Source organism: Epinephelus moara, chromosome 10 (assembly GCF_006386435.1).
Source record: "Epinephelus moara isolate mb chromosome 10, YSFRI_EMoa_1.0, whole genome shotgun sequence".
NCBI classification, from domain to species: Eukaryota; Metazoa; Chordata; class Actinopteri; order Perciformes; family Serranidae; genus Epinephelus; species Epinephelus moara.
The window spans coordinates 5,101,712-5,113,842 of NC_065515.1; the positions used below are offsets into that span (position 1 = coordinate 5,101,712).

At 44.0% G+C, this 12,131-nt stretch overlaps 1 protein-coding gene across 4 annotated transcripts in view; it reads left to right on the forward strand.

Annotated features, from left to right (window-relative positions):
- The window catches only part of lnx1 (ligand of numb-protein X 1), a 45,947-nt gene that overhangs the window by 32,469 nt on the left and 1,347 nt on the right, over nt 1-12,131 (forward strand). For all 4 annotated transcript variants that reach the window (XM_050054038.1, XM_050054039.1, XM_050054040.1 and 1 more), the window contains 7 exons: nt 652-807; nt 2,916-3,124; nt 3,207-3,635; nt 5,280-5,414; nt 8,890-9,067; nt 10,205-10,451; nt 11,143-11,301. In XM_050054038.1, coding sequence (XP_049909995.1) covers nt 652-807; nt 2,916-3,124; nt 3,207-3,635; nt 5,280-5,414; nt 8,890-9,067; nt 10,205-10,451; nt 11,143-11,301 — 1,513 coding nt within the window. The remainder of the gene's footprint in view (nt 1-651; nt 808-2,915; nt 3,125-3,206; nt 3,636-5,279; nt 5,415-8,889; nt 9,068-10,204; nt 10,452-11,142; nt 11,302-12,131) is intronic.

Here is a 12,131-nt window from a genome sequence, read left to right on the forward strand (position 1 = left end):
CATAACTGCTGGACTTGTAAACATGCTACTGTTTGCTAAGACATTCTGCATATTGACTTAAAAGGTGACGATATGTCGATGTTGTGTTCATAACTAGTTTCTGCTGCCCCAGCGTGACGAAAGAAAAAAGTTATTGCAGGGATCATGTTTTCTTGCTGGCAGCCTTTCTTGCCTCTGTGGGGGCTGTTGCGTTGCGGTCACCAGCTGTCAATCAGCTGAATAGCCTGAGACTTGTGGCAAGGATGTGTAACACGCTGCACATGTGTGTCCTTGCGCATCCTCGTGCACATGCACGATACAAATATAACAGGGACACACTGTCTCTTTGCTCTATGGCCCTACTAAAGATCAAAAACACAAGGAGCGGCATCCCTCTGTTTATCTCACTATCATTAAAATGAAGGGGGAAATGATTGCTGAAAATTTACCACAGTTGTGCAATGTTATTTTACAATAGCACCATTCAAACTGGGCCTCTTGTATAAGACAGGTATTTTATCTATTCACCAACACACCAACACTGATCTCATTCCCTAAGCCACGAGGAGGCATTTGATTGGCTGTGAGGAGGCAGATTCAGACAAGTCCGGGCATGTTGAGTGTGAGGTAATCTATAAAGTGCCTCTGTTTTCTCCCCTGTGTTCTTTGCAGTCAGAAATTTTGACCGTTCTTCAGTGAGAAGCCGTTCCTTCAGGAGGCTGAACCGAGCATTCAGCGTCCTGCGGAGGACAAAGAGTGGCACCGCAGTGAGCAATGAAACATCCGAGGAGAGAGACAATGCCAGGAATTCCAGTGTGCCACAGGAAGGTAGGGATCAAGGCCTGCATCTCATCTCTTCTCTTGCCTTTGTTACTTAACGTGTACATTTTTGGGCTTGTGTCGTGCATTGTTGTGTGTTGATGTCACTGCTGCATTTGCACTTTGATGATTCCCCGAAGAGGGCTCCAGGGAGACAGCTCAACGTGTGTGCGTGTTTCCAAATGTGTGTATTTGTGATGTTCCCTCAGCTGTGCGAGGAGGGTGACACGGCTGGGAGCCTGCAGTGTAACAGTAGCATATGTTTCTTTAATAATTCAGCTGCAGATTGCATAAGTCCACTGGTGCATCGCTAGAGATGGATCAGAGGAAGAGTGGTAGCCTGAGGCACTTTAGACAGGGATGGGATACAGGAGGTCACTGGAGAGGATGCCCTTCTCTTCTCCACCTCCAGTTCTTCTCCTCCTATATCTCCTTCTTCTCCATCTTCACCCCCCTTTCCACTCATCCCGTATCCCCTCCTCCTCTCCTTCGACCTCCAACACAGCCAGGGTCAACAGGTTTGCACCAACTTGATGGAGTAGTCCCCAGGGTGCACAGTGCTCTTGACATGGTAGATCCATAGGATGCTTTGTAGGAGGAAAATGTGCTCTGGAGATATTTAATGTAATATCCACAGCCAGACGCTCTAGACAGTAAAGTGGAGGACATATAGTCAACCATAAGAGAGCATAATGTCGAAGTAGAACTGCAGCGTGACGAGAAGAGGAGAAGGAATGTGGTATTGCGTAAGAATGAAGGATGACGAACGATCAGGGACTAGATTATTCTCTGAGGCCATCACTGAGGAGGCTGAGAGAATAGATTAAATATTCATTGCCTGCCGCTGGAGAGACAAAGATAGACGGAGAGGATGGAAGGCTGAAGTAGAGATAGACCCATACAGAACAAATGGAGGGAAGAGCGGATACGGTAAAAGACAATGGAGATAAGGAAACAAATAAAGCCATAGCAATGTCCCCAAAGATGGAAAAAAAGAGAGGAAAGATGGGATGAAGGAAGACGTTGAGAGAGGTTGAAAGGGTGTGTGATGGAGAGGAGGAAGGGTTATATAATAGCTGCAGGTCTCTGTGTTAGTGGTCTCCACCCCAGAAGCAATCTGCTGCGATAAAGACAAAATATTGACTTTGGAACGGAGAAAGTGCAGCGTGAGTAGAACGAAGCGACTGAGGCTACGGAGCTAGAGACACAGAGGGATACAGGCCGCTGAGGAATAAGGAGAGACAGAGACATTCTTCATAACCAAAGAAAAAGAAATAAGATGAGGAATACATCTTCTCTGTTATTTATTGGCCAAAGCTGTTGGCCATAGTAGTCGTAAAAGATCCCCACCCACCTCCACATGGTCCAGTTTAGGATGTGTCACTCTGCTGTTGAGTGGAATTCACTCCCGGGCATGAGGGCAGCTTGCACCACTGAATAGCAGACAAGTACATATTTCTCAGGAATTTGAAGTATTACAGAGAGGTTTTGTATGCATAGTAATCTTACTTACACGTGAAGTAACATCCTGCATTTATTGTTATTACAGAATCCTGATCCGAATCATGAGGTAAAAATAAGTGAAAAAAATCAACTACAAATGCAAATTTAAAGTCTTAAAGTCAAACTTTTGTGACTATCTTGTGCAGATTTCAAGAAAAATATAACATAACTGCCTTTTAGGATTTATATTTTCACTGTGCAGTGGTCAGAATAAGTGCAAAGTTTGTCCGAATTATAACACTCTTTGCACCCCCGCCCATGTAATAGCCTTGTGGAAATTTGAAATTGCGGGTTTTCCCAAGCATACTTGGTACAGATGTATGTGACTAATGATACAAACATCGAGCAGGATAATCAGCCAAGTAAATTTCCCCTCTCGACTTGTACAAGTTTGTTTTAGTAACCTGAGGGAGTAGAGACAGCTGGCTCCACTGCAGAACCTCTCCACTGCTGTCTACCACTCTTTCTCCCTCAATGTGTCTCTCTTTCCCTCACTTTCCCTCACTTTCCCTCACTTCCTCCCTTGTTATATTTGGCTCTTTGTCAGACTTGGTTTTTCTTGTCGTTGTACAGTAAAACTCAGCCTTTCTCTCCTCCTGCACCTTCTCCCTTAGTGCTGGCTCTTCCTCAGCTGCATCACCTGATTCCTGACGGTGAACTTACCAGTATTAAGATCACACGGGTAGATGCTTCAGAGCCGCTGGCCATCAGCATCGTCGGCGGCAATGAGACCCCGTTGGTTCGCATCCTCATCCAGGATATCTACAGAGAAGGTGTCATTGCTCGGGATGGACGCCTGCTGCCTGGGGACATGATCCTGAAGGTATCACAGTCAAAATTTGTACCACAACTCAATAAGAAGCAACCAAAGTCAGTTTTAAACTGCATCTCTGTTGCCCTCTCAGGTAAATGGCATTGACATCAGCAACGTACCCCACTGCTACGCCGTGGCAACCCTCAAACAGCCCTGCCAGCTCCTCCGACTAACAGTGCTAAGAGAACAGCGCCATCGCTATCGCTCACATTCACACGGCCACCCACACGGCCACGGGCATGGCCATGATGTCGCCGCGGGCCACCCATCTCACGGCCTGCCCCACCATCCCTTGAGGGATGATAGCATCCATGTGGTCCTGAATAAATCCACTCCAGATGAGCAGCTGGGGATTAAGCTAGTGAGGCGGCCGGAAGAGCATGGCGTCTACATCTTTCACCTACTGGAGGGCGGCCTGGCAGCACGTGACGGACAGTTGTGTGTTGGCGACCGCGTGTTGGCTATCAACGGGCACGATCTACGTTATGGAGCACCAGAACATGCTGCTCTGCTTATCCAGGTCAGTTAGCAACTCCTCCTCAAAACCAAATGATTATAGCAGCTCTTAGCATTTTATAGAAAGTTCATAGTTGTCACAGTCAAATTAGTCTACATGTTGTTACAGACCATAAACAACTGTGTTCTGTTCTTACCCGGGTCCCTGAGGTATTAAAGATAATTGTGGTGATTCAGGCTAATTGTGTTGTGCTGTGCTGTTGTGTCTGCACTCGCTGCAGTTAATAGTATTTAATTGTGGTGATTCCCTAATGGACCAGGCCATGCTGCTGCCTCTGGTTCCTGGTTGATGCCAGTCAATGGTTGTGTGTTTGTGGTTAATCGTGGTTAATTGCTGTGTGTTTGCGGCTGACTGTGCAGGGTCTCTGGGCCCAGAGTTCCTGTCTGAGCAGTCTGACTGGCCTCTTCTGGGTCTCTGTGGAGCCAACATGGCCTCTCAGAGCAGGCACTTTCTGTCAGAGATTAACAACTGGCAGGGAAGAAATTAAATTAGTCCAGTTAGGGCAATAATGGGCTGGACTGGCTAATTCTGGAGTCAGCTCTGTGCTACAGAGACCACGGGAAGTCTCAGAGGAATGACAGAGCGCAGGGGGGAAAGGGACGCAGCCAGTCTGTCTGTGTGTCTGTTGGACATCTTGCATGTGAATGTGTGAATGAGTCTGACTCACAAAAAGTACACTTACAAAGTAGGTTGCTACTGAATGGTAGTGAATTTAAGGAATGACTGATCATGATTTCCTGTGAGTTTCACCCCCTCCAGAAGAATTAAACACTATTTTTCAAATGTAATTTTTCAATGTGAACATCTCAAATGAACTCCCATTTTGTAATGTCAGTATACTACCCCATTAACAACAATGTTATGACCTGTTTTAAAGGGAAAGTTCAACTTTTTGGGAAATAGGCTTATTTTTCTTCTGGGCGAGAGTTAGATGAAAAGATTGATACCACTCTCATTTCTGTCTGTTCAGTACAAGGCTACAGCCAGCAGCTGGTTAGCTTAGCGTAGCATAAACAGGAAGAAAAAGCTAGTCTGGCTCTGTCTGCAGTCAACAAAATACACCTACCAGCACCTCTAAAGGCCCGCACACACTAAACTGTCATCAATGAACTAGTGGTGTCAAAGGGCAACTGCTGCATCACTTTACATCATCTGTGTCTCAGCCAAAATGTTGTACCCGAACACACCGCATTCAAGATACATGTACCAGTTAGCCAGTTAGCACATACAACCAGATGTTGAAAGAACAATGGATATTTACTGTGCGCTTGTGAACAATACTGCACCAAGTTACAAACCATTCCTGCTTAACAACATCGCCTTGACTTTAGCCATTTGTTTGTTTTCCTCACTTCTGTTTCAGCCGACCATTGGCTTGTTATCAGAGCCCTTTCATTTGTTTAATTTGTACAAAACCCAAAATGCAACAATTCATCATTTTGCAGGTGATTATGTGCCAAATTCTTCTGTTAAATAAAATAAATCCAGGCTAGCTGTTTTCCTGTTTTCAGTCTTTGTACTACGCTAAACTAACCTGACACAAACAGGCAAACATGAGAGTTGTGTCAATGTTGCTTTAAAATGTCTATTGCCTTCGTATCATTTGCAACTCATGCCTGAACTTTGCTGTCTCTCAATATTCTCCAGGCTAGTGAGGAAGGCGTCCACTTCATCGTGTCTCGTCAGATCTGCCTGCCCACCCCAGACATCTTACAAGAAGCTCCGTGGGGCATGGACGGTCCCCCACCATATTCCCCTGTGGATATAGAGCAAACACTACTGGTGAGCAGACACGTACACATGAGACAAGAACTGTACCAATCCACAGAGACAAGCTTTGTTCCTCCGTCTCCACTCCCCATGATAAATACTCCCTTTCAGGTGCAAATGATCCATGGAGGTATTATTCCGCCATCAAAGCTGAGCATGTCATTCAAGCAGTACCGCCGGGCAGTCTTCCTCTCAGAGAATAGTTGTATCCATATCAGCCATCTTTTTTTTTCAGTACACAGAAAACAACCCACAATGTGTGTGTCTTCCACAATCCCTCTGTGAAAGACCTTTCACAGTTCCTGACTGAACCTTGTGTGAATCTATTTCAAGCTGAAAATGTGTGATTTCAAATTTAGTTTTTAAAGGCAGGCAGAAAAAAAGGCTTTCTCGATCCCCATCCTTAAAAATGCACTTTACATGTACCTTCTGTCAAACGACACACATTTTGGGCTAAATACCCTGTGAAATAATTTAATATCTCTCCTCTGGTGAAGACATCCCACCCTATTCTGCCTTACTCTGCCTCTGATTGGCTTCCCCTGACATTCTTACATCAACAAGTACTAGCCAATCAGAGGATGAGTAGGGTGGATCATGCCTTCGCCATGCCATCGCTCTCCTTGGAAAAAAAAAATTGGTGTACAGTGACTATGATGCTGCAGCCAGCAGCCAGTTAGCTTAGTTCCTTAACTTGAGACAGGGGGAAAGCTAGCTTGGATCTGTCCAAAAGTAATCAAATCCTATCAGACAGCACTTCTAAAGCTCACTAATAACTTGTTAATTAAAAGTCAATGTGCCTGGACTAGAAATAGTCTGGCACACAACCTCCGAAAAAAACACAGTATAATCAAAGGAGATGTAATGTGTTAATTGGTGACCTTTAGAGGTCCTGGTCGTTACAGTACCCTCTGTGCCAGCTGTTTCCCCTACTTCAGGTTTTTATGCAAAGCTGAGCAAAGCTTCATGTAGCTTCATTACTGTACATCCATGACAGAGGTATTGATCATCACATCTAACTTTCAGCAAGTAAGAAAATAAGCATATTTACCAAAATGTCTAAGTATTCCTTTGAAAATAGTCAGAACTGAAGGAATATTTCACGCCCCAAAGATCATTTGTTTGTCAATTATTCGCCCCGTGTTGCATTGAATTTCAGAAAAATAATTTGTTTTTCTTGTGTGTCTTCACGATGAACGAAGAACATTAATTTACAAACTCCAACACAACTTGTGCAGTATAATCCACGTTTTATTTATCCAGTCGCATGTTAAGTAATTTCTACGGTGGCCGAGAGAGGTCACAACACACGCAAACTCCACAACACCCGCAAATCCACACAACACGCGCGCATTAAGAAAACACCCCCAAATTCAGAAAATACATTCATCGATTTCGCAGTTCAGCTTCTTGCCTGTGTTATGAGGATTTGCAGCGTATGTGTTGCGAAATCGCTGAATGTGTTTTCTGAATATGGGGGTGTTTTCTTAATGTGTGTGTGTTGTGGGGATTTGCGGGTGTTGTGACCTCTCTCGGCCACCGCAAGTTTCCAGAAACAAATATTTTTTGGATTCTTTGTTCACTGTTGAGACATGCAAGACATTCTTCACAAATTCAATGTAACACAATGATGAGTAATTATATACAAATGATCATTCATCATGTCAAAAAAGAAACGAGTCTCTACCACCACTGAAAGCCCCCATTTTGGAAAATATGCAAAAACCTTTCTCATGATAATGTACATATGTACCCACAAAGCACACCACCCAGTAGTGTACAGTACACGCAGTATAGCTTGGCAGAGAGTGTGCACAGTGTTCACACAGCTATAGTCAGTGCCGTGCCCCGGGGTCAGACACGTGACAACAAGTGATCTCCTGCTGTGAACGCAGCAGAAATGTGTGAATGCAGCACATTAGCGAAGCGGCACAAGCTACATCCCATCAACCTCAATGTGTCTGTGTGTTATTCATTACAACTCTGCTCTCCTTCGCTCTCCCCCATCTGACACTCAAACACACTCGTCATAAATAAAACCTCACTCGCTTTATCCCACACACAGTCTCGTTCAGCAAACCAAAACGCACGACACGACGTCCATGAATAAATCAGTTGCTCTACAGCGAACGAGCGCACCAAATGAAGAGGCACTTGAGTTGCCTCATGCCCTATATAACCACCATATATTATACATTATACCACTTATGCTAATGAGGTCGTTCATTAATTAACAACTATGTCTATGTCACTGGACTCTTGTTCCCATGGCAAAGTATGGATGGTATTCATATCAGTTCTCCTACCATTAAGGAGCTATCACAAGTCCCAGAGAAAACATTCCTTTATTAATATGCAAATGTGTGGCTCCACAATCTAATTAGATTATGAGGTCTATGGAAGGTGCCCTTGCTGTAACAATTAAGTTGATATCATGTTTGGTCTTGATTTATTGTGTTTATAAGAATGTGGATACACAAAGAAAGACACCACGGTGACAACGTCGGTTGTAATATCCTGCACGTTTTAAGATGTATTACTAATTATCCGATGTGACTAATACCGGTACAGTTAAATTCAGTCTGTATGTTTTAGGGGGATATATTGGCAGATATGGAATATAATATAATATAATAACTATGTCTATCTTAGTGTACAGTCACCTTAAAATAAGTATCATTGTGTTTTCATTACCTTAGAATGAGCTGTTTATATCAACATAGGGAGTGGGACCTCATCTATTGAGATAGTCATGTTGCACCACCAGTACAGTAGCCCAGAACAGACAAACTAATCACTGGCTTTAGATAGGGCCATTTGCTTTTTCATGTCAGCCACCGTAGTTCGCAGCCCCTCCGCAAAAAAAGCATTGGAAAAACTTGAGACTGCTTTACTCCGTGTTTTTACCAGTTTAAATCGCCGGGTCCATTTGTTTTGGAGAGGAAGAAATCTCTGCGGATAATTCAGCTCCTGGTAAAAACCTCCTGAACGTCTAGATCTAGATTAGCAGGTGCTAGGCTAACAGCCCGTCTCGACATGCCAAATAGCGTCATCGAAACACTGATTCGTAATGTGAAATTGCTTTACTAAGTGTTTTTACGGGGTTTCACCAGGTCCGTTTGTTTTGGAGAAGAAGAAACCTCTGAGGATAATTCAGCTCCTGGTAAAAACCTCCGAGACAATCGGAATATTGACCAGGAGAAGTTTCAGCTGGTTTCAATTCGGTCCTCACCATGAGATTCCACTAAATCCCCCAAAATCTTACACACTGGACCTTTAATATTTTCAGATCCACAACAGTCCTGTTTTGATGTGTTATGTATCTGTTTGTACATGTGTTAGGTGATTCATTTTCTTCTTCTGGTTGTCCTCTTTAATCAAAGACATACATTCATTTTAAGGAACAAAGAGACAAATACTTTGGCACTAGCAGAAATAGTTTCACTGCAACTTCTCTCTCTCTCTCTGTCTTCTATTCTCTGTGAAGGACTCTTGTCAGAAGCCTGCCTGCTATGAGAAGACAGTTACACTGACTAAGGAGCCGTATGACTCCCTGGGTATGACGGTGGCGGGCGGCATGTCCAGCCGAGGGTGGGACCTTCCCATTTACGTCACAAACGTGGACTCAGACGGAGTGGTGGGACAGGAGGGCTCCATCCGCAAAGGTAAAATGAATGACTACTGAACCTCTTCATGTCTCTTCCCATCGCTTACCTGCACACTCAATCTTGTAATTATCAGAATATTACTCATAATCTTTATTACAAGGATTGTCGTGTTCAGCGCTTCTGTGCAAATGATTATTCATTTAGTGGATGGTGTATTTGTTTTGTGAGGTTGTCGTCTTCTGTGGCTGGCAGACTGTCAGGGATTTGGCTTTGGTGATGACTACTTTGTATATAACAGAGGGGGTGATTGATGAACACTTATGATTCATGTTTCATTATGAAGTGTATTCATCCGGCAGCAAAAAAAGACTCAGTGATGCTGCCGTGGTTCAGTGCTCCGTAAATTGGCTCTAACGCACATCAACAAAAACACAAACAAACGTGACTATAGCAGCGCTCGGGACTTATTGTGTTGCAGAGAATTTGTTGGGAGAACTTAATTATTGCGTTCTATGAAATCAGTCAGCTCTGAAATAGAGCAAAACATAGAGCGGTATGCAAATAACTGGATGTATTAGCAGCAGTCTTGATATCCTATAATGCAGATGAAGGCAGAGGAGTGAGTGATTTTAGCCTCAGCTGCCGATTCCAGCATAACCATCTTAAATCATCACACTGAATCCCTCCTATCTGAGGCTCTGTTAATGACAGGGATGAGAGTAAAGCTGTCATGGAGCATCACAACAACATAAAGACTTCATGAAAACCGAAGTAAATTGAGTCTCTGTTTGCCCTGTGCATGGTTCAAGGTGCACGTAACTGTATTCATATGGGACATTGGAGCAGCAGCAGCTGTCTCTGTTTGTGTGGTTATAAAACATGTTTGTGTATTGTAATAGACTATTCATCTGCATTTGCATATCCGCCTAGGGCAAACGTGTCCTTTGAGTTGCTCACTAGCAAGCTGGACCGTGCCGTCTGTTTTTCTTTGCACCACTTTCATCGCTAGGAGGCTTTTTAAAGCACAGGTGGCGCTCTGTTTCCATCCCCTTTGTGTTGTAAGCAGGAAGGGTGTTGAATATTAAATAGGCAGATGATGAGTCCCTGTCCTATGAGGTCTTTTGAAAAGCATTTATCAGGGCAGTAACCCCGGGCAGAGGATGAGCTGTGTTGTCCACTTCCTCCCTCCCGCAGGTGACATCTTGTTAAACGTGAACGGGGTGGACTTGACGGGGGTGACGCGAGGTGAAGCCGTGGCCAACTTGAAGAACACCTCCTCTCCCGTTGTGCTCAAGGTCTTGGAGATGCGTCCTCCGGAAGACAGCCTGCAAGAGTGCCCGTTGCCGCCCTGTCTCACACCCTCACCCACAGACAGCACCAAGAGCCCACTGCCCAATGACGATTACTCGCCACTGTGGGTTTCATGGCTGCAGCTACCCAGGTGAGCATCGCTTTGTGTCTCTGTGTCCACTCCATATACATTTTTCTACTTTGTCTACTACTTTTTTCTGAGCCCAGTATAATTTACACCCCCCACGTTGGTCCTTTTGACCTCTGCCAGCTGGTGCAAACTGAAATTTTGACAGAGCCAGCTGGGGGAAAGAATACTCATTATACTTTCAAACCAACTTTTCAGCTTAAATATTCACCGCTGTTATATCAGTGGAACTTCTGAGAATAGAAAACTTTCCCTCGGATTGTAACATATGAATTTATCTTAATGGAATGTGTTGTCAGGAGGACAGTGGCGCGCTGACGGCAATAAACAACTGCTGCTCTGGCTTCAAGTGAAATAAAAATGTGTTTCTCCTCAAACAGTGAATTGATTAGGAGTCAAAACCGAGTACTGAGTCACCATGGGAATGTAGTCTAGACCAGCAGTGGAGCTAAAAGGATCTGAATGTAATTTTGACTTAGGCTGTCTTTATGAGACTGATACAGAAGTCCAAATATTCTCATTGTTTCACATCTCCTGAGAGGAAAAGTCACACTTTCATTCAAAGAGCAGCCGGGCCTTTGTCTTCGGAGCGGTTTCTAGCTACTGCGCACACGCTCCGTATGGATATACTGTATATATAATTTAAAGATGCAGTTGAGAGATTAGTGTTTTTAATCTCTCTTGGCTCATGCAGGCATCTCTACTGCTGCAAAGACATTGTTCTGCGGCGGAGCACTTCAGGCAGCCTGGGCTTCAGTATCGTGGGAGGTCAGGAGGAGGTCAACTGCAATCAATCCTTTTTTATCCGCTCCATCGTGGAGGGAACGCCAGCCTACAATGATGGCAGGATAAGGTATGAAGACTTTATTACTGTTATTTCCTGTGAGCAAAATGTTTTCGATTAGCTTCAACACAACCTGTATCTGCAAAGTGTGCCGGTCCGTTCTGGTTCATGAGCTTAAACCGCTTTGACTGAATGCAAACCAGCTGAACTGACACGCTCTGGAAAACTTAAAAGTAGCCTACATCAGGAAGCTGTGCCAATGGTGTCATGTCACTAAATCCAACTTGTATTGCATTAGTAATAAGCAATATGACAATGTGATAGAGATAATATTATGTTTACAAATAGACTGATGTCTAGTGTCTGACAGGCCATCACAATTTCCTGCGTTGCTGAGGCCGGCAACATGAAGGGGATCAAATTTCAGTAGGGGTGGGAGGGGGAAGAGCAGCACATGTTGTGTTTGTATACTAGAAAGTTATTGTGTTTTTGGGGTGATGAGACGAGACATGGCAGGATTGGTCTCAAGACAACATTTTGGATTTAAAGCAGACGAAAGAGGTGTCCTAACTGGCAACAAGCAATGCCGTGCGCCATTTTGAGCTGAACTTGTGTCGGACACTGACAATAACTGAAGAACGGCTGATTGGTGAAGTTAAAATGAGGAATTATCTGTAACATACCTCCTTATTTCACCACAAAAAAAAATAAGGAGGCAGCTGGCTGGAGAAAGATCGCCACGGAGCTGAAAGCTTCTGGTAAAAGACCAATGCTAAAATTAAACCTACTTACAGTTTTAAAGTACATTTATGGGAACATAGCAAGTAGGCTACTCATCCATCTTTTAAGAGGTAAAGTCTCTAGTCTGAGCTCAAGCGCACAGCTGATAGACGCATGTT